The sequence below is a fragment of the Lingula anatina genome, chromosome 2, assembly GCF_051362555.1.
Source record: "Lingula anatina isolate TDL-2025a chromosome 2, LinAna3.0, whole genome shotgun sequence".
In the NCBI taxonomy this organism is placed as follows: domain Eukaryota; kingdom Metazoa; phylum Brachiopoda; class Lingulata; order Lingulida; family Lingulidae; genus Lingula; species Lingula anatina.
The window spans coordinates 13,286,806-13,312,093 of NC_141768.1; the positions used below are offsets into that span (position 1 = coordinate 13,286,806).

The following is a 25,288-nucleotide window of genomic DNA, read 5'->3' on the forward strand; positions in this document are numbered from 1 at the left end:
TGGCTTCTGTCGATGTTTACATTTCTTGGGCGTGGCTCAACTTTTTTTCAACAAAAAACAGATCGAATTTTTCGATCTGGGATTTATCTCGTTCAAGTCCTCTGTTTGCTTACCCGCTGTTTGCAAACCCATTAGACAAACTTTCCAGTCAAAAACATTTTAAAATAGTGTGGTAATCCCAAGAGTAGTAAGTCTACATATTAAAGAGTACTACAAATACACTGTGTTAAGAGGGTATAGCACAACCGGGTTTGCTCTTTAGGCGGAGGCGTTTTTCAACTTGGACCCCCGGTTGACCTTAGGATGACAACCAATTCAGCAGCGACGCCTTTTGATTTGTCACCAAGAGAAGGGTTATAGGTGGATCAGTAGGATAAAGGATACGAAGCTGGGCTGATTTCTACTCAATTCGGGGATTCAGTTCACTTCGGCGCTGTTTTCAGCAAGAGTTGTATTTTCAACTCTGCGACAGTGCGTCATCGAAAGGGCGACTGTTCTTTCCACTTTTCATGGATGATAAACTAAGATTAAGGAATTAGCCCAAACTATGAAGAGCGGTTTCTGGGCCATTATCATTTTGCTGACAAGCAGTTTAGTGGTGAGTATTGTTTACAAAAAAGTACGTACACAGACACGCACACACACACACACACAGACACACACACACACACACACGAGAAACAGAGAGAGAGAGTGAAAGAGAGAGGGGGTCATAAAGTAGTTAGTTAATTAAGTGTGACGGTTTATGTTACTTGTACCTCAACGCTTCTTATGATCCCGTATATCACATTCTACCATGCACATTGTAACAAGCTTGAAAGAAAGCATTTGTTCGACCTATTACGAAAAAAGGCCCATTGTTATGTTTCAGCATTTAAGATATAGCGAAAGCTTTCACAATAGGAAAAAAATGCAAAACAATATAGTAGGCCTATACCCGGGATACAGCTGTTTCCTATCGTTATATTTATTACTGGTAGGCCTTACAGTAGCGGGGTTTACTTCTCGGTCAGTCTGTAGACTAAAGCTATTTGCTTTTTAGAAAGCTTACGTGGTGCAATTCATTACCTATGCAAAAGTAAACATGGTCCCGCATCGGGGGTGTGGCCCACTTTGCGTGATCAATTTCCATTCGCAATAGCACCTCACTATTGATTTTCAAGCTATATATTTTTACTGATTAAATGTATAGGTCGAATTATTGGTATCAAAATAAGACACTTTATTGATTGATAACTTTTACATTACTTAAAGGTATTTTCTATCCCTACATACTCTACAATCTAACTGCATAGCCGGGTCAAGCAATGATTTGTGAGTACATGTAGAAAAAATTGCTTTTTTTTCAAGGAAAATTCATTTAGGTGAGTAAACGCGGTATAAAGCACCTTAAATAGGCTTGTTTACACCATTTAAACATCGTTCTATTAAAGAAAGTCGAGGTCATGCACGGAGGCTTATTACCCTCTACCAGGGTCTCAGTAATCATTGTGGACATTTTTTGCTGAATCGACATCAGACCAAATTGACTGTCTATTTATCTGGAAACCTATTATATCTGTGAATATCTGTGAAAAATCAATCTGTCGCCCTGGTAGAGAGTAGAGGCTTACTATGTATGACGAGAGACGGGATTACGGTCTTATTGGAACATACGGGAAAGAGCAATACCTCTAGCACACTCCCTACCTCCCCCCCCCCCCCCCACCGCCACACACAGACATTACCCATTGCTTGCAAACGAGAGAAATCTGTGCGTCAATGAAGTAGTAAGGCCTATAGCAGCAGATACTCCTGACACTGTCAGACAGTATGACGTTTGTAGAAAATATAAAGGAGAACATTTGATCAAACCATTATCCGTTTGTGTATACGCAAATTGCAGCAAACATGCTATCCCAATTCCGTTAACACAATTGCATTCAGTTGGAGAAAATTTAAAAGAAGACCTGTTTATGTCTGTGAAGTGGCCCGTTTGTCCTGATCAATTGCAAAATAGATGTTATGTTAGATGTAATAATTCGTCAATAAAAACATCTCAAGCAAATTTCTTTTAATCTGAAACCTATACAGGTATAAAACTCTATTATTTTCGTTGAAAGTGGCAGGTTGTCCCGTTATTGAGAACATAGGCGTGGCTGACTTAAGGATTATTCCAGTGTGCTGGTTTGTCCGTACAGCACAATCAGAATTATTTGCGAAAGGCTTGAAACATTTTTACTTAAATATATTGTTTTCCTTCCTACGTGACGTGGGTGCATATAAGCATATGCTTTATGTAACGTGGATCAGTTCTTGCGAGGGAATACGGTTGAGATGCAATGTCTTTGCTCTTGAAAGTACTCGTCAATGGAAAAATGAAATGGCATAAAAAGGCGTAATTTTGCATTTTTTTGTATTGTTAGATGATTTAATGCTTTTAATTACCAACACTCTTCGAGAACTTTCATTCACCAATCACCAAATCACTATGTTATAAGAAGCCATCAAGTGAAACTCGTTACAAATGATTTCTCAAACATACGACAGTAAACATTTGCCTCCGTGCTCTGATTTAAATAGCTTTCTCCCGCATCATGTTCACACCAACAAACTAGATGAAACTTTTCAAGGTATACAGTTTAAACTTTTGTCTTGAAATAGAAATGTGGAGTTATAACTCTTTCAACGCCTCCTACATTGGCTCCCACACGTTTATCGTTTCCGTGCCTGTCTCCACCTGCTGGGTTTATCGCCTACAATATATATATTATCCCTTTACTGTATTTTCCCACTCCTTTTTCTAGCTTCCCTTTGTTTGGCATTTACCTACAGGGCCCATATTTATGTGTTTTCACCCTGTTTACGCGTATTATATTATATTTCATTTTGTGTTTTACTTAAACTTGTTTATACTAAACCACTTTTCTCTATTTCTTTGCAATTTCACTTTCCTCATTTATCTTAGTTTATGTCAAACGTCTTGTTTTCTTGATGAATATTGTAAACCGTCACCCCTTTTCCTCTTTCTTAATTTCGGGTATTTATAATGTATTTGTCAGGTAAGTAACAGATATAAAAACGCAGCAGTTTAATCCACCCTATAGGCTTTTAGAACAAGATACAGGTATCCTAATAAATCATATTCACTAAAGCATCAACGAGCGTTACGTAAAATGATATAAGCATGTGTTGTTTGATATTTTCCAACAAAAGTTACGCAGCAACCAGAGAATTCTCACACAAAAGTGAGTATTGCCTTTTATACCTTACACAGAAGTTCATCCTCGTGTCATTAAGAAAATGTAATAGCCTATGGATTTGGAGTCATTGCATTTTGGTAACCCTATTTTCCTGCTCTGATACAACTGTACCAGTGAACATAAATATATATATTAGATTGTATGGAAAAATTCTTTTTTTAATATCGTGCATGGCATTATAATGTTTAAGACGTGTCGCAAACCAAACACCAAATAGGGGGCCTACAACAGTCTTTTATTAAAAGGTCCGTTCTCCCTTGAACCATGGGAGTTTACGATTTCCCATTCTTGGACCCATCATTGTTGTCTATAGTTTTTATCCCTCATTGAAAATGTCGCTTTTACCCAACAATTAATTAATTCAAATGTCCATTGCTCTAAAAATTCATTACACATTTTCCTCTCCGGTTCAAAGGTTTAAGGGTCCGTTCACAATGAAACTTTCGCACTAGGTAGTTCGAACTCAGCGGGGACTCTCTCTGAATGCAATCAGATTACCAGATTAGCACGCCTACTCGTTTCTTATGTACTCGTATAATCACTATATTCTGCTCAACGTCAGGGAGTCATGGGTGTTAAAATATTTTAATCGGATTGCATTCAGCGAGAGTCCCTGTGGAGTCCAAAGTACGGTAGTTTAAATATGAACGCATCCTATGTGTATAATTTGCATCCTTCCAGTCTCAATTTGAAACAAAGATACCCAGGTAATTAAAATACCGACGGAGGAGCTGCTGATCTCTAGTTTTTTATCTTTTTGTCTTTATATTACATGTGTTTTAAATATTAAAGACTGAAGCTTAAGAGTTCAGGCAAATAGGCCTATACCAAACCATGCCATCTTCCACATGTCCTCGTCGGTAGCGCATTCGGTACTGCCTCGAGTTCGAAAACCATGCACGATGCCGACAATGAGACGAAGCTACTTGTAGGATATCATATAACAGGGTAGGTTAGCGAGTAGGAGTAGGAAGAATTATATATAGGAACAGGAGTAAGAAGTTTTTAAAAGTCAAGATAAGTAATAATATCACAAAAGGGAGAAGAATTACATATGACATTATGTTTAAATTTGCCATAAATCACACAACAAATATTACCCACTCTTCAAAACCAAAGCCCTCTGCGTGTTATACTATAAGTATATGATTTAGGCATTTTTTGTGTGTACGTGCATGTAAATTGTATGTATGAAAAATTTTGATGCAAGTTTTTGTTTCAAAAAGCTGTTGGACCAAATGAAAGGGATTTTAATTCAGGAAGTTTCTTTTATTGTGAAATATTATCGCATCGATTCTTAGTACGCAGTATTTTAAAAATTGATTACCTTGTTTTGAGTGGCAGATTTAGGAGGGTCAGAGAGTTCGGTCGAACTCCTTCCCTGACTGAATTTTCAAAATATAAAGTACACGTTTTAGTAGACATAAATCGAACCCCTCGATAAAAGTCGGGTATGTTTATTTCTCAAATTCTTCGTTAGGGTTCGCTACTCTGTGTGACTCATTCAGGTACTGGTCGTCGGCATCACATCCGATTGCTATCTGACAGATCTCCTAAATGGGAGTGACCAATTGCGATTGTTATCTCACGTAGGAGAGAAGCCCTACCCTAGCTATTACATTTTTAAAATCAAAGAGATGAATAGAGATCTATTCATCTCTTTGGTAAACTTGCTTGGAGCTTGCATGCAGTGGCATCCCGTGACACAAATGTCAGTTGTCTAATTAACCTGCGTCTACCTAAGGTAATTAGACTAATAGTAGTTGATCGTCCTAATGAACTAGGCGAATCTTTGCCTATTATCTCTCCTCTAAGATCGTCTAAGCTACCAAGCGAGTTGTTTTCCAATTTTCACAGGTTGACAGTAGGTTGAGAAGCAATCAAGTTGATATTACAAATTTTCTTTTGAGTCCTCAAGGAGAACAGTATCATCTGCATGCAATAAAAGCACTATTCCGTAAATGGTCGTATCGGGTAGCTCGGATTCGAGGTCATCTGACACATTTGATAAGCCTGTAAAATCTAGCTCATTGTTTTAAAAAATCTTGGAATTCGATGAAATAGGCCTATATTGGTAATGCGCACATGGAGGAGGTTGCAAATCGCTATGGAGTGCTTTTGTACCCAAAATAAATTCACATTTTGTCACCTTTCGCCCAAAACTCCTGATTTACTGTCTTACATACATTGTTTTGGAGAATAGATAAATCGTCAGTGTTCAGTGACTAAAGTAATCAACATTTACACATGTGTCAGCTTACGGGTAACGTCATAATTGCGATGTTGAAGTAAAAACTGAAAAACGGTTTCTCAAATTTCTCTTTTACCTGAGCACCCACGATCACTGTTCCAACGCCGATTTAATACTCCAAAACCATTTAAGTACTCCAAAACCCTGCCAGCGATTTTTCTTAAAGTCTTAGTTCAGATTTTATCGTTGTTAAAGCAAAAAATTGCCTTTGTTTAACGAAAATTTGTAAATAGGGGCTCATAACTCCATAACAAAAACAAAATATAACCACAATGACGGCACGGGATTGTAGTCAATACACTCGTGGTCAACCCCGCCAATTTTTGTGATAAAATTTTGTTCAGGAATGAAGTTATGCCCCATACCGATTGCTATCTCACCTCAAAAGAGAAATGTGTTAAATTGACGATTAAAGCTTTGAGTTGCCTATGCTTATACCTTGCAACGGTAAATCGTGAGCATTGAAGGTGTTTATAGACGAGTATTTTCTTGCTTGCATTGATAAAATCGTAGTCGTAAACTTACCTCTGCTTTGGAAGTCTACGCTGCGCTTGGCGCTTTTTGATGATTAAAATTACCAAGAAAAGTAAAATACATGAAATATACTTCCTTTTGTTAGAATTTTATGTCAAGGTTATTCTTGTTATAGTTTTAACAATTGAATACAGTTGTTATACAGTCGACTAGGGTGTCCAACATAGGAATCTTTTACTCAACACAGATAAATATACGATTCAAATGTTTTTCAAAAGGTTGGTTAGGGTTACTGTCACCTTTTTCAACACAAAATTGGTAGCGAAAAAGATTTTGTTTAATTTCGACATGTATGGGTTTTATAAGCTGCATCTGCGTTCGATTTTGAGATATATTTATTCAGGGAATTATATCGGATATATCGGAATATCCGATATAATTCCCTGATTTATTTAATGCTAAATTCGAATATTTCCGTCCACGTGTTGAATTGTACCGCCCTCCCTCAAGGAATTCCTTTATCCACCCCTAACTATTGTGTTTAAAATAATACCCGTAATGGAATCGAAATTTAACATGCAATTGCTTTCAGTCATTCTTCATCCAATCATGTTTGAGAATAATGACCTAGTTTCGAAATGAAAGCGAGGCTTCCCGGGACATTTGTAGGTTACATTCCACCCAGACCGTCCATGTGGATTTGTAACATAAGTCAAAGGTAAACACGGGTGATTTGAGTATATTGTTCTTAGACAATTAGCAAATTTTCAGAAACTTAATGTTACAAGATCATGGAATTTTATCAGCAGGAGCTGACCGTCTGAGCTGAAAAATTTGCTGGGTAAATCGCTGTACTGCCTGCAGCTTTAAAGAGCCGATTTGTTTACATTCAGGAACAAAGTGTTATTAATGGCTTTTAGACTTCCACCGTTTATGCGATATTCCTTTTATGGATCCTAGACTCTTGTTACAAAACACTGATGAAAATCTAGAGTGAGACAAAGAGAAAGGTCTGCATTTTGAAGACAACGTACGTTGCCGGCCTACCACCCTATATTGTAGTATTGATTACGTGTTCAGTAGTCAGATGGTCTCACTGTTTTAGAGAAACTAATTTAGGTAATATAATATAGGTTGGGGATGTGCAACATTTAACTTATTTGTTGTATGTTCATCTGGCCCCTCCCTCACCCCCTGCTTTTGCATGTACAAAGAATAAATATTTTCAGGAGAGAGATGAGGCCTGCGTAGACAGGACGGGTTCAGGTGTTTCTTAAGAACCACTCTTATAGAAGGAAAAAAAAAAAAAAGCTTATGCAGCCATTGTTTGTGTGTTTGTGCATGCATATATGCTTAAGTGCATGAGTGTATAATAAAATACATAAAATGGAAACTATAATGCTGTCGCAGGTTATAAAAATGAAATATAAGACCGTTAAAAAATAATAAAAGTTAAGAGTCAATTAAAGTCAAATTAAGGTCAGAATAACTCTTCGTTTTGGCCAAAAATTGGATTTTCCTGGATTAAACAGCAATTTTCCCGTACTAACCAATGGTCAACGACCCCATTCCTGCATTCCAAGTTAGTCCAGGTTTTTTCCTAAATGTTTGGTTTTTTGTTAAAATCTCTTAAGAGATTTTAACTGACGGAGCCCTCTCTGACATTGCATAGTCATGCGATATCGAGCGATATTTTCTGGTGACCTACTTAAAACCGTGGGAAAAGCAGACAACGTCAACACTATATAACAATAATATGAGATTCATAAGATATATTCGTCTTATTGCTCAAAATGCATTAATATCTACAATGTGTGCAATTCTGGGCTTTTCGCTATCCGATGCACTGTAAAAAAACTCGCAACTTACGTCTGCAGATTGCATCAACGCATTTGGCGCTATGTTATTTTGGTCTCGAATGAACGCGAGAATCCGCGTGACACCCTAATGTCATTGGCAACAGATGCCTTGATGACCGGGAAGAAAGGCATCGAAAGCCCTATTGACAAGCACAGATTTTAGTTCTACTACAACAACAGCCGTTTTAGTGGTAAAATGCAATAGAATATATTTCTTGCGGAATTTTGAATCTCAAAGGAAGAGTTATTATTGCTTTAAGTCATCAATTAGAATACCATCTTTTACTATTATAAAGAGATGTTGCTTAAAAGCTTTTTTCCAATGTGCACTCTGAATTAAATTTTGATGTAGGTTCTGTGCCAACTCTCAAGTTAGGTTAACTAAAGGGACCAAAATGTCCGCCTTTTAGAATAAAAAGAAAATCCTTTGAAATTGCTGGCTATAGGCCTGAGATATATATTTTTAGAAGAAGTATTTTTTCTGTTTCACTTTAATTAGAAAACCATGAAGTACATAAAATAAATGTGATTAATGGGTTTTGTAACTAATTAATTTTATTAGTGATTCCACTATTTTTCCTTATAGGCTTCTCAGGAAACTGCACAGACACCCCCAGGACAAGATCCATTGCTGTTTAAGTTGCAGGGATATACACTGCCAGAATCCTACAGTGCACAATGGCAGTGTCCAGATGGTGAGCAATTATTTTAGCTAAAATTTATTTATTTTTATTTTTTATGTGAGATGCGTTAAGAAAAGTTCTCAGATCTAGGTTTTTCCCAGTGAACTGTCCAGCCGTCATTTGGACAGTCTTCAGCATCACTGGACAGCCTACAGTATATTTTGAAGACGGCTGGACAGCTTATGGATTTTTTTGGAAATATGATGGCTTTAGGTATACTTTGACACCCTTAAATTTTTGTGGTGGTAATTTTGGACAGCCTGTACCTCCAATCCTTTGCAAAGCCCTGTCTCAGATTCTTTGTTATTCCATGAAGCTTGAATTATTACATCATAATCTGGCTGTACATAATACTTAAAAACAATGTAAACAGGATACGTTTAATTAATCATGCCAGAAAAAGACTTGTACAAACATAGTCTGTGACATATATTTATTCTAAATGGGGTGTATATGTGATTAGTGAGTGGTGTTTGGAGTGCTTTTAATACACTAGTTAGCTGCCCCTTCAGAAAATAAGTATTGCATATTTGCTCCTGTTATGTATTGACTGCTTAATATTCTTGCAGGTTTTGTTTTTATACGAGAGAAGTGTTTTAAAGTGTTTAGCAGCAAAGTCACAGAGAACACAGCAAAAGAAACTTGCCAGAGGTAAGACAAGCTTATAAACATGTTATATGTGAATTTTGGATTGATTATTGACTTTTTTCAGACAGGATAAGGACTGGGTATTTCTGATAAAAAAAAAAAAAAAAAAAAAAAAAAAAAACAGACAGTGAAGTTTCTATATGTAACTGGTTATTATAATTTTCTCATTTACAAGGATATAAATAGAAATTTGGCATTCTTATAGTTTTTAAAAGTGCTTAGTTGAAAATGCATCCATCAAATTAAAGGTATCCCATGTGCATTAGACAGTGTCCATATTTTTATCCTGCAAAGCTTCTTAAATTTTCCCAAATCAGACCTTAAAAATGATTAAGTTCCTTAAATAAAAGTTTATCTGAAGCATAGCTTTTGTCACTGCTTCCTTTCTCAGTCCAAGGTGGTAGCAATGCCATCTTGCAACTGCAAGTGAGGTATAAAATGAAATTGTGTAATATATGAATCCCATGATATAAGACCATGATACAAAACAGTGCTTCATTTTTTTGTGCCTTGAAGTGAAAACAGTGCTTAGTTCGAGTATTTTGAGTATCGGGAAGGCATATGTTGCTCTAAATGACTGGCTAGCCATTAAATTAAAGGAATTTAACATCAAATATAAGTATTTTGGTGAAAAAATCTTGTAAAGATTACCTAAAAAAATGTACCAGGGTATTTAGCCCTTTGATTGAATGTGTGCCAACTGTGTTCTTTCAAAAGTTTGGTGATGGGAAACATGATATTTTTGCTTTTATGAAAAGAAAATCAGGCTCAAAGATGTTATGCTCTGTTTTTTAACAAAATTTAAACATTGGAGGCAATTTTTTATTGCAGTCAAAAATAGAAAACCAGTATGAAGTTACCAGTAGATTATACTCTGCTCTTTTAATGGTTTTCATATACTAGTAGGAGGTTTGACATTGTTTGCTTTGACAATGAAGACTGGTTTAGGTTGGGTGGAATGCTTTTTTTTCTTTACGTAACACATAAATTGTCAATATCTGATGCACATTTGTTAACTTTTTTGAATAATAAGTAAATGTGTTGTTTGTTACCATGGTAATGTTTTATTTTCAAAAATACATAACATAGTATATAACATAGATAAGAGGTAGTTTCCAGCTACAGATTGCCTTTTGAAAATGTAAATGGTCCTTTGTATGATGACCAGGAAGTTTTTGGATTTTATCTATTTAGCCATCTCTCATTGCAACTCGAGTTTTTTTGTCCTAAACAAGAACAAGGTATAACAACTTTTTATATTAACTTACAGCAAAATTGAGAAAAAATATAGATTGATATATATTATTCATATAACAGCATGTGGATCCAGTATCTAAGAATAATTGAAAATTTATAATTTTCATAAATTGACTTACAAAGTTTTCTTATTCAGTTTATATAGTTACCAACTTTTTCTTCTGAACTCTGCTTGTGATATTTATTCTTTATTAATTTTTTTTATCTTACACAGTGCTGAGACCCATGTGGAGCAGTACTTATAAGAAAAAAATATTATTATACATTTGTGGTTACTGGAAATTAAAAGGCTTGTTTTAAATTTTTTAAAGCTATGGCAGCGTTCTCCTTGGTGTGTTGGATGACCAAAGTACTACTGTGCAACTAGATGTCTTAGTAAAGAATACCATCAATGACTCTGCACCAGTTTCATATTGGATTGGTAAATGCCAACTTTTCAGTAAAACCAATAGTATAATTGAAGTGAAAATGTGTTTTTTGTCTGTGACATTTGATTAGTTTTTTTATGTTTTTCCTTTCATATGTTTTATTTATTGGAGGCCTAAAGGGCAATTTTAAACTTCAAAGAGTCAGTTGAGATATTTAAAGGAAATAGAGAGTAAAGGAGAGAGAGAAAATATTGGCTAGCTATGCCGCTTGATTAGGTGTGTATCCTTTATTTATCTAAGTGCAATCTTACTTGTTTTTACATTATATTTTTCATGGTTATTTCCTTTTCCAGATTGGTCTTTGTGTGCAGATGCGGACACTGGGGCTGACACATGTACAGACAAGGTGTCATGGAGGGCTGGGCAACCTTTAGATCCCGCAGGTAAGTTTGGCAATTGTCCTAAGTTACATTACCCATTGTAACCAGTGCCACTTCCTTTTGTCTCTTGATTGGGTGCAGGGCCTTTGAAGAATAAACATCATGATCTCTGTTGTGTCCTCTTTATTCAAACCAACTGCAAAGTGAATAAGGGAATTCCACCATAACCACGTTTAAAATGTTAGTTAAAACTGCTTGACATGGAATGTTTGATTTCTTTTCTAATATTATGATAAAGTTTATGTTTTTAATGCTTAGCTGAAACTTGAGCTTATTCATATTTTTATGATATTTTCTGCAGATGTCCAGGTGGATGAAGCCACAGATGAGCCCCTGAAGTATTGTACTGATGCCTTAGTGCAGAGTGAACCAGGGACACCTGCTGAGGTGAAACCATTAATTTGCCCAATAGATAATGTTTTCACATAGCTAAATGTTGGCAAATCAAAAAAAAAAAAAAAAAAAAAAAAAAAAAAAAAAAAAAAAAAGAGAGAGAGAGAGAGAGAGAATTAATAAAAAATTAATTAATTAAGAAAAAAAGGACAAAGAAAGAAGCATTTGTCTTGATGGTATGTTTCTTTTTATTTGTAGCATGGCTTTGTTAGCTGCATTGAACTGAATTATTTTGTCTGTGAGACGGCAGCATGCCAGCCAGGAGAATTTCACTGCAATGGCACTGGATGTATTCCTGCAAAACAAGTGTGTGATGGCATTCAGCAGTGCAGTTCAGGGGCTGATGAATTGAACTGTACAGGTAGTAAAATAAATTGTCTTCAGTCTGCAAAATTCTCGACCTCGTTAGCTTTAATTTACATCCAAGAATGACAGCACTAAGAATGTAAGCTTTGATTATAAAGTTTTCTAAATGACAATTTGAGACAAAAGATTTAAAAAGAATATGAAAAAGGAGTTTTAAAGATATTGCTTGAAATGACTTTATTTCTGCCTTTCTCTATCAGGTTCATCAAAGACTATTTTTCATGACAGTTAATGTCTTAAGTGAACAATTAGTTAGCCATGCTACAAAAATCTGAGAAACCGAAGGCTAGTTTTAAGCACTTAGGTGTGTGTATTTTTACATTATGTCAAAAGATTTTGCAATTTTTAGTGTCGTGCGGTGGCTATGAGAAAGGAACTTCTGGAAATATCAGCTTCCCTGAATCTGGTGACACATACCCAAACTCTGCCAGCTGTGAGTGGGTGATAGAAGTGGAGGTTGGATACAGAATACAGATTGATGTAAGAGATGTGTTTATTTGGATCAACCTATTGTTTAGGAAATCAAAACTGCATGTAATACTATATGTTTAAGTCTTACATAAAAAGAGCGACAGGGTGTCTTTTTACAATATTTGATATGGAAAGATAAATGTAATGGAGTATAAAGGTGGATGTTGTACCCACTCTAGAAGTGCATACTCAAATGCAACCCTATATTTCTACACGATGTACATGTATTTCTTGATGTTGATACAGTATAAAAATTGTGTATGATTCTCTGATTTCTTTGGATTCAATTTCAGATCCTTGCATTTGACACTGAGGACAATTATGACTTCCTGTTCATTCACAGTGGCAATCCCTCAAGTGATATCAACCTTCACACTAAGCTCAGTGGCAAAAATGTATCAAGAAATTCAGTAGAGATTGCCAGTAATATTGTAACTCTGAAGTTCACATCAGATGAGGAGGCAGTGCGCCCAGGATTTGCATGTTCATGGAAAGCAGGTAGATAATGTTTGTTCCTGCCGTGAAGGTATGGACAGTGAAAGGTTTCTGTCTCTGTTCCAACAACCATCTATATACTGCTCACACACACATGCACGCAAGCACTCACACTATAAATAACTGAGGGAACTAGAATCAGTTTTAAATTTTTTGTCATCCCTGTACTATTGCAAATAGAGATCGAGAGGGTGCACAATATATACATGCCCTTTCAAAGTTCTTAAAATCTAATATTTTTGCATCTTTTAATCTAGTGCAGCTGATACAATTGCACTTTGTAGCAAGTGAAATCCAGGATTGTATTAAAAAGTATAAAAAGTTACACATGAAATATATCCTTTTATGCAAATTAAAGATTTTTGCTTCACACTGCAGTCCCTGCTCCGAACTGTGACCAGGACTTAGTGGCTACTAGGGAGTGGCAGTACTTTACATCCCCAGAGTATCCAGATGGTTATCCTGTTGGCATGGACTGTCTGTACAATATATCTTCCTTATTCCCTGCAGAGACACTGACTCTTGAGGTAAGTTTTTAGTTATGTACAGTTTATATAAAAAAAATATTGAACAAAGAAGAATGTTTACTGTAAAATTTAAGTAGAGAACATGCATACATCTTTTTTTTTATATAAACTCAGTTGTTAGTGCCATTATACAGAGTTCAAAAGAAATGTGAGAAAATATGCAGTAAGAAAATCATAATTTTTGTCATTATAATAGACATATGTAATCACTTCAGTTCAAAGATTTCAACCTGACTTCTGGGGATTCAGTGCAAGTTTTGGATGGAAATACAAGAGACTCATCTCTTGTGGGCAAATTTGTAGGAAGTGCTCTTCCCAAGCCATTGGTGTCTAGTTCCAGTCATCTGCTTGTGACCTTCTTCTCTGATGCGTATGGCAGTGGGAAAGGGTTTAATGCTTCCTACAGGGCTGGTATGTAGTAAGATGATTGTGCAATACAATACCCATTTAAAAATGTGTATAAGTGTGATATATTGTTGATTGTTGATATTCATCTTTGAAATAAAACAATTTAGCTGAATGTATAGATTGGTAATGATAAAAAGTAGTTATTTTTTCAAAAATGTGCTCAGATGTTATTTATTTAAAAATTCTTATACTTAATGAGGAGACATAAAAGTAGTTATTTTTTTCAAATATATGATTTGATGTCATTTATTAAAAAATTCTTATACTTTATTAACTTTCTTAGGTTGTTCGGCTGAAATAGAGGCAAGCAGTGGAATAGTGGAGTCACCAGATTATGGTACAACTAGCTACCCATCGCTGCTAGATTGCACATGGAGAATCAGGAACCCAGATGAAACACCTCTTACCATGTGTTTTAGTGTGCTAGATACAGAGCTAGATTATGATGTTGTGACAGTAAGATATTGTTCTTAATTTCTCCCTGTAAAAATAATGCTACTCCTCTTTCCTTTGCCATGGAAGAAAATTAGGTACTTTTAGATAAGAAAACAAAATAATTATTGCAGGTAATTTTGAATTTATTTGTGTAGGTAGTTGATTACATTTTAAAGTGTAATAAGCTTTTCAGCCTCTTCAGCCACTTAGAAAAGAGATGGGTATGCATATTCAAAAAACCTTCAACCTTATAAGATATATTTCTAAGTGTAACATCAAAAATTGCTCACTGACTTGTCAATAATTATTATGAATAATATCATTCATATTTCACTGTCATATATTTATATCTTGTAAAATAATTTTATAGGTTTACAACAGCACAGATGGTAGATTTCCATTTGGTAATTTTTCTGGGGGCATCCTTCCACCACCCCTGAGGTCTCAAAATGGAATCTTCTACATGACATTCAAAACTGACAGTGATTTTAATGACTACAGAGGCTTCAATGCTTCATTTTCAATTGGTAAGTGAAGAATAGTACATTTTAATCAGAATGCAACCATTTTATGATTTCCACATAATTTACAGTCATGATTATGTACAAATATAAGTATCTGTAGAGGCTTTACTGATAAGATATTTCTTGAAAGTTCAGCTAGAAATGTCAGTATATTTGAAATTTTAGTAGTTCACTTGGGTCACAAGTCTATGTGTTATCTTTTTTTAAGATTGCCCAAGTTTGTACCCATTACCAAATAACAGCATGATCAGTAGTGATTCTCCACACTACTGTAGTGTGATCACCTATTCATGTATGGCTGGTTATAACCTCACTGGACCAACGACCAGAACCTGTCTTAGTGGAGGAGAGTGGAGTAACCCGCCTCCAGAATGCACAGGTGAGCATGGGTGAACCACTCCCTCGTAAAGGTGCTGTTTTTATCTGCAGCACAGCTGAGTGATATTTTAAGTTGTAAATTTAACCTTCTTCTCCTGTCAGTATTCTATTCTGCAAATGAGTTATTTCTGGCACCAGTTCTATAAGGTTCAGACTTCTTGCTGATTTTTATTTTAAAGGCATTTGACTGTCAGATAGTTGCAAAATTTGTGATGGTTAATTTTGAGTAGGGAGACTGCATACTGTATTCCTAATAAAATACTTAATATTTTATTCAACAGTTTATTATTTGAATTTTAATTGATAAAGATATAAGACAATATAAAATGAGTTTTCAGTAGTTGACTTTATTTAAATGTAATTTCTGATGTATATTTTTCAAGCTTGTTTATTTATTTTGTATTAGAAATCAGTTGTGGATCTGCACCAGGCATAGACCGTGGCAGGGTCTTTGATGCACAGTACATCAATGGGAAACCATTGTATGGATCCAATGTCACTTATATCTGTAATACTGGAAATGCTATGGAGGGGATGGCCACCATTAAGTGCACTGAAAATGGCTGGGAACCTGCACCAACTTGTAAACGTAAGGGGTAGTTTTTAAAAGATTTTTTGATTTATATCATAATTTATGTTTGCTGATTGATTTTTATTCTGTGTCAAAAGAAACCAAAAGGGTACCAGCAGAAGTAAAATGAAATTATAAAATTATAATCGAAAATTTGAAAAAAAATCCATGGTGAAATATAGTTGTTTGGATTCTGTTTTACATAAAATTTATATACTTTTACTAGTAATAAAAATATTAACAGGGGCTAAGAACAAGTATTTCCTAAATGTTAAATCTTAGGTTAATTATCATTTTTGCTCTAATGATTTATAATGTGTATTATTTTCTTATTTTCTCCCTTCATCTGACAGTATCTTCCTGCCCAGAGCCTGTGATCAAGAATGGTAGAATTGTCAATACCAAGCCAGAATACAAGTTTGGGATAGTGATTATCATTGCGGCTGATGAGGGATATAGAGTGGTTGGTGCGCCAATTGCTATGTGTTCTGCTGAAGGATACTTTATAAATATTCCAAAAATTGAAGGTAATTTGTTTTTAGTAGTATCAAAACAACAAGGTTATTTGAAAGTATCGAAGTAGCACTGCTAAATAAAATAATAAAAAAGGCAAAAAAAAACAAAATTTTAGTAAGGTGGAAATAAAACCTGTGGTTGTAACCAAACCAAAGAATTTAACAAGCAAAGATTTTTAATGGTAACAAGTTTACACTGCTCATGCCAATTTGGGTAATTTGAGTGACATATTCTGTGACCAGTTGGATTTTTACATAGATGTAACTGTATATTAACTTCAAACATGCATGTACATTTAGTTAAGAATTTTTAGGTCAAAACACATTTTAATGTTTTTCAGACAAAACACATTTTTGTTTTTGTTCAGTTGCACCTTATCATTTCTAACTGTATTTTTAGCATTACCATGCGCACCACCTTTGCCATTTGCCAGTGGAAGCATTATAACCCCAGGACCCTATGTTAGGAATCAAACTGTGTTAGCTCAGTGTGAACCTGGCTTTGTGGCTGAAAATGGGCTTCGGAATGTCAGTGTAACATGTTATATCGATGGAACCTGGGATCCCATGCCTAACTGTACAGGTAAAGTGTATAAATATATATATATTTTTGGTGGGTTTCATCAGTGCTGTTACATTATAACAATATTGTTGTGATGTGTGTATTACATGTTACAAATATGATGATTTTTTTTTTCATTTACACAAAAATGTGTAAATTTTTTCAGATATTCACTGATATTTTGACATTTAATTTTAAGTATTTGTATTCTGCTGGGATATGTTTGTAATATAATTCATGTTTTCGTCTGTCAATAGCTATATTTAAATACAATACACAGTCGGAAATAATGCCTATTGATGTTGAAACTTGCTTGATGATAACATCATCATATCTTCAAAGTGTTGAAAATATTATGTCGAATTGCCACAGTGTTTTGAACTTCTTTTAGACTTGGATGAGTGCACAGCTATGGAAGGTGTTTGTGACCCCAGTGTCAGTAGGTGTGTTAATCTTCCTGGATCATACGCTTGCTCCTGTTTGCCAGGGTATGCACGTCCTAATGGGACTATTTTCAACTGTATTGGTAAGTAGTCAGAAAAGTATTAAAAATTTTTTAAATTTTTCTGATATGATTATCGATTAATAAGTTCTTCATCTTTTCGTATGTATTTTGTAAAAATGTTAATGAAACATGGAAAGCCACTGTTATGTTGACTTGAAAAACTTAAGGTGTCATGTAATATTTAGATTTTTTACCCTTTTGAGTAGGTATGATTGAAACAGTGGGTGAATTGTATCTTTCACAGCTTTCTCTCCTTTTTAGTGTGTCAATTTTAAAAATCTTCCTATCTGCTAAACTTTGGACTATGTGAACTTTTTAAAATGTTATTGTGAATTACTTTTATTGTTGTTATTCAAAGATGTGCTAACTGCTAAACTTTGGATTATGTGAACTTTTTAAAATGTTATTGTGAATTACTTTTATTGTTGTTATTCAAAGATGTGGATGAATGTCTGGTGAACAATGGAGGGTGTGAACAATCCTGTCATAACACCAATGGTAGTTACTATTGTTCCTGCATGGAAGGATACAACTTGTACCTTGGCAATGAGACTAGTGCCATGGTGGGAAATGCCACAGTTGAAAGGATGGTGGATAAATCTTGTATACGTAAGTGTTACTTATAGTTTGACATTGAGATGAGTACAAATTATGTCAAAAAATTAGAAGTTCTGCAATCATTCTTGCTTTCAAAAAACTTATATAGTTCTGATATGAAATGTGTGCTTGTTCACACACACACACACACACACACACACACACACACACACACACACACACACACACACACACACACACACACACACACACACACACACACACACACACATCCCCCACACACACACACATCCCAGACAAAAATTACAAAAATTGTAATTAATCATGCATGTACATGGGGGAGGGGTTTGAGGGGGAAATATTTTTGCACACATTGTCATTTTTAAACTAATTCAAACATATCATTAATAATAATAATCACTAATGAATATAGTTTTGTAATGAATAAATCTTGAATAATGAATGAAAAAACATTGTTTTTTTTAGATGATGGTGAGTTATAACAAAATTATAAATAACCATGCAGTAACTGTTTCAATTCAACTTGCATGCTGGCTACAGTACTGTACATACATGTAAATTCTGAAAAAAAAAATATGTATACTCCAGCACAGATATAGATGTACAATTAAAAGAGAATTACATGTGCACAAAAACAAACCCCAGTATCAATGCTTTTGAATTAAATCACATCATGAATCAAATCACTCAATGAATTGAACCAGTTTGCAATGTTTGCGCTTTTTTCAAATCCATAACACTAAGAAATGATACATCTTGACAAGCTTATAAATATTAAAGGAATCAACAATATGGAACAAGTAGCTCTACCAAGTTAACAACAGTTCATTCAAATGTCAAGTCAAAACACAACATCGCTTCCTTTCTTGGAGAGAAACGGTCCTTTCAAAACATGTTTATTGACAGTTCAGTCTTTAAAATGTCCTTTCAAACATTTGCAGAATAGCATATGAACTCCAACTTTTATTCCTTAAACCACACTGAAAATTCTCAAAACTTATCAACTCATATCAAATCCCATGTCCTTTCACTACTACTGGTCTCTTCCTTTACGTCACATTCAAATGTTCCCTTCACTTTTAAAGGTTTCTCAGACGTGTATGAATAATACTGTTTGTTTTCTAGTCCTCCACAAGAGCCACATTTATTTTTCTTGGATTTCAGCATTCTCCATGTATTTTCATCAATGATATTACAATATGCACCTGAATCTGGTAATACACTGAGATTAACACCGCCTCTATTTCCTCCATGTCTTCTGTGTATATTGCATTGGTTCCCACACCAAATGTATATGCACTCCTGGATTATCATGTTCAAAGCTGTCATTTACATGAATAATAGTTTCAGTTTTGCAGACTTTTGCAAAGTGATCCAACGTTCCATGTTTTCTCAGTCAGGGAGTTTCTACTTCGTTTTTCATGTCTAAACTCGTAATGTTTAGACTGGCTTGGTTTGTCAAATGACTTCGGTTTCATCATACTCACAGTTTCTGGTGTTCCAATTTCATTCAAAGCGTTAACTGTCTAATGTATATTCATGTTTCTAACCCGTCTTGTACACCTGTCCCTGCTGAATACAACATAAGCGCGCGTCTCCTCTGTCATGTATTTTTAATTTTCTATTTTTGTTCATTATTCATGCCGTCCGTTGGTTTTGAAAAGATCAATCTTTTCCTTCAGCGAAGAGTTTAAAACTGTCTAGCCATCGCGTCGAGCGTGACCCTAATGTCTCCGGACTTCTGTACGGTTCGAATTTCGTAATTTCACATTTTTCCTCCATTTTTTCAAAGAACGTTGGCTCACAGTTGTGCACTAGTGTTAATCTTCGTCGCCAGTGTTGATGCCTTCGAAATAAATCGCATCACGAATCAAATCACTCAACAAATTGTATCAGTTTGATACGCTTGTGCTTTTTTCATATCCATAACTCTAAGAAACGCTACATCCGGGTCCTTGACCGGCTTAGCATAAAAAGCGGAATCTTACAACAGCGGAACGAGTAGTTCAAAAAAGTTTTAGAACAGTGAATTCATTCAAATTTCAAGTCAAATTAAACAAATAGCACACTTATGAGGGGACTTTGAAAAAAAGAGAGAGAGATAAATTAAATCAAAATTTATCAAATGACGTCAGTTCAATGCATTCAGCTCACTGGTCAATAAAAAATAAATAAATAGAAAATAAAAATTGAAAATGAAAGTACCATATCTGGCCCAAGTCTGGGCAGCATCTGGCAAAATGTGGCATAAATGCCAGAGTTTGCCAGACTTGGCCCAGATCTGGCAAGTGTCTGGCAAAATGTAGCATAAATGCCAGACTTTGCCAGACTTGGCCCAGATCTGGCAAGTGTCTGGCAAAATCTGGCCCAGATATTGCCAGACGTTGCCAGATCTGGGCCAGACGTGGGCCAGATTACTGAGGCTGTCTGGGATCTATCAGGGGGATTTTAAAAATTGCTATCAATTTTAACAGTTGTATATGTCTTGTTGTATAATGACTACATGTTGAATCTATGAGACCAGCCATAGTTCATTATGGGAGGTTAATAAATGAGATTTAAGCCCTTGTCGTGTTATATTATATTATATTATTTTTTTGTTCACTCACAGCAATGAGATGTCCACCTTTGGTCAACATTAGAGAAGGCAGTGCATTATTTAGCAGTTTCGCCATTAATTCTGATGGTTCATATGACTACCCAGCAGAGGTACAGATCACATGCAAGACGGGATACTTCCTTGAGGGACCAGATACCATTCAGTGCTTGTCCAATGGAAGCTGGTCTTCCAACACTAGCAGGTGTTCTAGTAAGTGTTCCAATTTAGTTTCTAGTGAATATTCATACTGCTTGCATCCACTGCTGGTCTGCATTAAAACTGAAGAACTTTATGGTAAAAAGTTCTGTTTCTTCTACTTAATATTTGGTTGTATCATATCTTAACATTAAGCCAGTGTCGAATTTCTTTGTGAAACAGAAGGCTTTTATGTATACAATGGTATGGTAATTTTGATACAGTTTTGAATTGGAAATGATCAATGTACTATATTTTTTAGGGGTTCGTTGTGGTATGATCAAGGCTCCTGCTAATGGAATGGTCTCTCTGTCAAATGAGGACTACTTTGGCAGCCAGGCAAACTATAGTTGCCAAGAAGGGTACAAGCTGACTGGGAATCGCATAAGACTTTGTGTTAAATTTGAATTATTGAACAACCAGACTTTTTACAACTGGACTGGTCAAACACCAGATTGTCAAAGTTAGTATTTTATAGTGTTTAAATTAATGATATTAATGTCTTCCCAAATTTTTGCATATATTATTGATCCATAAAACAAAAGATCGTTGTTTAAAGCATTTCAAAGGAAAAATGTTCTTCTTTTAATAAAAATATTTGAGGTGTTCAGTAATACATGTAGAGAGAAACAGCACACATAATAAGATTATATATGCTTTCAGTTGTTGATTGTGGCCCTCCACCAAATGTTAGCTCTGGATATTCCACAAGTCTTGGAACTACCTTTGGGTCTGTAGCTCACTTTTCCTGCAGTCCAGGACTGAAATTGATAGGAGCATCCGAGGCCTACTGTCTGGCTAATGGACGATGGAACTTTACATCTGCTAAATGTCTTCGTAAGTGCAGTATCATATTACAAGTACATTGTCGTATCATATTACAAATACAAGTTCTTTATTTCACAGTAATGTATATGTTTTAGGAATATCCTGGTAGGAACATCCTGGTAGGAACTTTCAATGATATCCATAACTTACATTAACATAGGAGGCATAAATTACCCTTCGGATGTGAACAGAAAAAAACAATTTTATTTTATTATTTATATTTATTTATTCATTTTTTATTTTTATTGAATAATTTCAGTATAAGAATGTACATGTACCCAAATATGGTAAATGCAGACTCACTCTCCTCTTACACACACACTCTCTCTCACACACACGAATATAAGATTATAATCTCGTGAACAATAGGTGTAATAATAATAATAATAATAATATTAATAATAAAGATCGATACCACAATGTATTCAACCAAAACTGCAATAGATTATTAAACAAGAAAAAAATGCAATATATTATTTTGCTGAAGCTAATTAAATTCAAACATGTCTGACCAATTTTCCCATTTTTATCAAAGTTTGTTAAATTTAGCTTTTTTAATGCATTATATCTTTCTATTATAAAATTGATCCTTTATGTAATTTATGAGTGAAGAAAGACGCATACATTCCTTTTTGAAACTTTTGTAAATATAAAATTTCGTACAAAGAATAACAAAATTAATTGGGCTGTTTGGGTTTGTTGGATAGCCGAAAAGGATGCATTTTTCATTAAAGGTAATGGGATCCGATGAATATCTAAAATTGATGATGGGTTAATATCTACATTGACCTTCTCCTTGAAAATCTTGCAGAGGTCAGCCCTTAGGTTTTCCTTGGGTTTCTCTGTCCAGTTTAGAAATTTTATATTGTTCTTTTGTGAGTATTGCTGATTATGGTTCGCCATTTGTATGGCAGCTCTTGTCTGGCAGCTATTTTCCTCCAGCTTCTTGGTTAACTTTCTGATTTCAGAGGCCTGTTTAGTTAGTTTTTCACGCAGTGATTCTGTCTCTAGGCACAACGCGTCAACTTGGCCCTAAGATCTTGCTCCAACTCTTTCTTAAATTCATCTTTTAGTTCCTGTTTTATTTTGAGCTTAAGCTGTGACAGAAATTCCATAACGTTAGATTTACGTATCATCTCATTTTTGATTTCTGCCAATGTATTCTGGATCGTGCGGAGTTCATCTGCAGCTGGATTCTCTGTCGTTTTGTGGTTTTAGGCATCTCTTGCCTGGCTTTTATGTGATTATGATATTTAATCAACTCTTACTACATGTAAATTTGTTTTCAGCTGAGGGCTGCCCAAACCCAGGCACACCAGAATATGGGACTTTGATATACAATGGGAGCTACTTTGGCCTTGGTTCTTCAGTAAGATTTCAGTGCACTAGGCCAGGCTATATTATCTCGGGTAAGGGCAATGGCCTGAAAGCCAATATAAGAGTGCACTCAGAATAGTGGATTAACAGATTCAACAGGATCAAACATGACAACCCACAAAAAAGCTTGCTGGGTATTTCTCGTTTAGACACTGAATAGATTCCACACAGGGATTACGCAACAAACATTCAAGTCCGATGGCTATATTTGATCTATGGATCTGTTAGACCACTGTTCTGCATGAATGCACTCTAAATCAAGTCTCCAAATTGTATTTTGTGGTAAACTGTGGTCATCACAATCTTGGGTGTTTATCAACTACCACTTAATTTATGAAAAAAGGTTGGATAGTTTTAATGTAGTTCTTTTTATAAATTAAGAACCTTGTCTTATTATATTGTTTTCCATGCATTAATTTGTACCACCATTGTGAGCCCTGGTGGAACTAATGGTTTTAGTGTATCTCCAAAACAAGGAAGGATACATCCATAGTTGCTATTGAACTTGAATAGGAAATCATATATTGGGAATCTAAATGTGACCTTGAATTTGACCTACAACCTACTTTTTGCCATGAAGTGCAGTTTGCAAATTTTCTAGCCCTTATATCTCCAAAACTAGCAGAGATACACCCATAGTAACTATATATTGAACTTGAATAGAAAAGCATATATTGGGTCTTCAACTTGGCATTTAACCTACTGTTTCACCATGAAATGCAACTTTTTTCTAGTTTATTGTGCTGTTTGCATTACTATTTACATGCTATTTGATAGTAAAATGGTATTAGTTTTAAAATCAGCTGCTACTTTCAGTTGTTAATATACATGATTGTAATTTTAATATGATGGAATATTTGTAGATCCTAAACCTGTATTTTGTGACCTGCAACCTGAAGAAACAACTACAAGTATGCCCACAACAGTAGAAGCAACAACTGCAGAAATGACATCTTTAACAACCCAAGGTATTTTCTGAGAAATACTGCCATCATAGATTTTCTCAAACTTTGATTGATTTCTCAAAAGTTTTAAGAGTTCCTTTAAGATGAAAGAAATTATTATTATTTTTTTATTGATTTCTCAAAAGTTTTTAAGAGTTCCTTTAAGATGAAAGAAATTATTATTATTATTTTTTCAAAAAACAAGTTCCAAAACCTAAGGATTACACAAATGAGCAGCAATTTACTAATTGATTCAGGGATAACAGAAGCACCTGTAAGCACAGAGGCAACCAGTGCTGGGACATCTGCAGAAATGACCTCTGTCAGTACTACTATGGAAGTCACCTCAAAACCAACCACTGCTGATACTCCCATTACTTTATCTAGTACTGAGGGGTCTACTTTTAGTCCTACTACTGGACCTACAAGACCTCCAGGTATAAAAAGAGAAAATACTTGCTTATCCTTTTACCAGTGTTCATAGAGGTCTTTTCCTAAAGAAGCAGTGTCCAACATTTGCATATATTCCTTCAAACTCAATTCTGTGCTTTTAACTTTATAAGAAAAAACATATATTTGATATAAAAATGAGAAAAACTGCCAATTTTAAATTTTGTCTTTTATTGATTTCTAAAAAGCCATAACATTTGTTTCAAATCAAAAGACATTTTAAAATTAGAATTTTTATTAGAATATGACTAAGCATAAGGATTACACACCTACTCTCACTAATGAACAGCCCTTTACTAAATGATTCAGGGACAACAGAAACAACTGCAAGTACAGAGGCAACCAGTGCTGGTACATCTGCAAAAATGACCTCTGCCAGTACAACTATGGAAGTCACCTCAAAACCAACCACTGCTGATACTCCCATTACTTTATCTACGGCTGCTAGTACTATGGTCTCTACTTTAAGTCCTACCACTTCACCTACAAGACCCCCAGGTATGTAAAGACATGATACTTGCTTATCCTACTAGAAGTCCTTTCCTACAGGAACAGTGTCAAGCATTTTTGTATTTTCCATCAAGCCCAATTCTGTGCTCTAATCTTAATAGGAAAACATCTATTTGTCCTTTATACTTTAGGCACTGGAAGATGCATTGGGTATGGAGATCCACATTACAGAACATTTGATAAACGGATCATACACTTTCAAGGCACCTGTAAATACACTATGGCTCAAAGCTGTGGTGCCTCACAAGCAAATCTCACTGAATTCTTGGTGTCTGTGGAAAATGAACACCGTAAGGGTAATAAGAAGGTGTCTTGGTTGAGAAAAGTTGGTGTTGAGGTCTATGGGAATATTATCCGCTTAGAAAAAAGAAGAAAAGTCTATGTAAGTACAACATCAGCAACTTTAACTGTGTAATTTGAGAAATAGATGTGCA

General features: G+C 35.1%; 1 protein-coding gene across 2 annotated transcripts in view; it reads left to right on the forward strand.

The window, feature by feature from the left end:
• The first annotated feature begins 104 nt into the window (after positions 1-104).
• Positions 105-25,288, forward strand: part of LOC106155583 (uncharacterized) — a 106,468-nt gene continuing 81,284 nt past the window's right edge. For both annotated transcript variants that reach the window (XM_087004879.1, XM_087004880.1), the window contains exons 1-27: positions 105-598; positions 8,413-8,521; positions 9,079-9,160; positions 10,726-10,835; positions 11,136-11,225; positions 11,524-11,609; positions 11,814-11,976; positions 12,331-12,461; positions 12,746-12,950; positions 13,326-13,474; positions 13,690-13,885; positions 14,166-14,338; positions 14,688-14,844; positions 15,050-15,220; positions 15,626-15,808; positions 16,144-16,317; positions 16,706-16,888; positions 17,259-17,393; positions 17,811-17,981; positions 20,563-20,760; positions 21,008-21,208; positions 21,409-21,582; positions 22,863-22,982; positions 23,814-23,918; positions 24,152-24,331; positions 24,654-24,842; positions 24,986-25,236. In XM_087004879.1, coding sequence (XP_086861005.1) covers positions 548-598; positions 8,413-8,521; positions 9,079-9,160; positions 10,726-10,835; positions 11,136-11,225; positions 11,524-11,609; positions 11,814-11,976; positions 12,331-12,461; positions 12,746-12,950; positions 13,326-13,474; positions 13,690-13,885; positions 14,166-14,338; positions 14,688-14,844; positions 15,050-15,220; positions 15,626-15,808; positions 16,144-16,317; positions 16,706-16,888; positions 17,259-17,393; positions 17,811-17,981; positions 20,563-20,760; positions 21,008-21,208; positions 21,409-21,582; positions 22,863-22,982; positions 23,814-23,918; positions 24,152-24,331; positions 24,654-24,842; positions 24,986-25,236 — 4,137 coding nt within the window. In that variant the 5' untranslated portion in view covers positions 105-547. The remainder of the gene's footprint in view (positions 599-8,412; positions 8,522-9,078; positions 9,161-10,725; positions 10,836-11,135; positions 11,226-11,523; positions 11,610-11,813; positions 11,977-12,330; positions 12,462-12,745; positions 12,951-13,325; positions 13,475-13,689; positions 13,886-14,165; positions 14,339-14,687; positions 14,845-15,049; positions 15,221-15,625; positions 15,809-16,143; positions 16,318-16,705; positions 16,889-17,258; positions 17,394-17,810; positions 17,982-20,562; positions 20,761-21,007; positions 21,209-21,408; positions 21,583-22,862; positions 22,983-23,813; positions 23,919-24,151; positions 24,332-24,653; positions 24,843-24,985; positions 25,237-25,288) is intronic.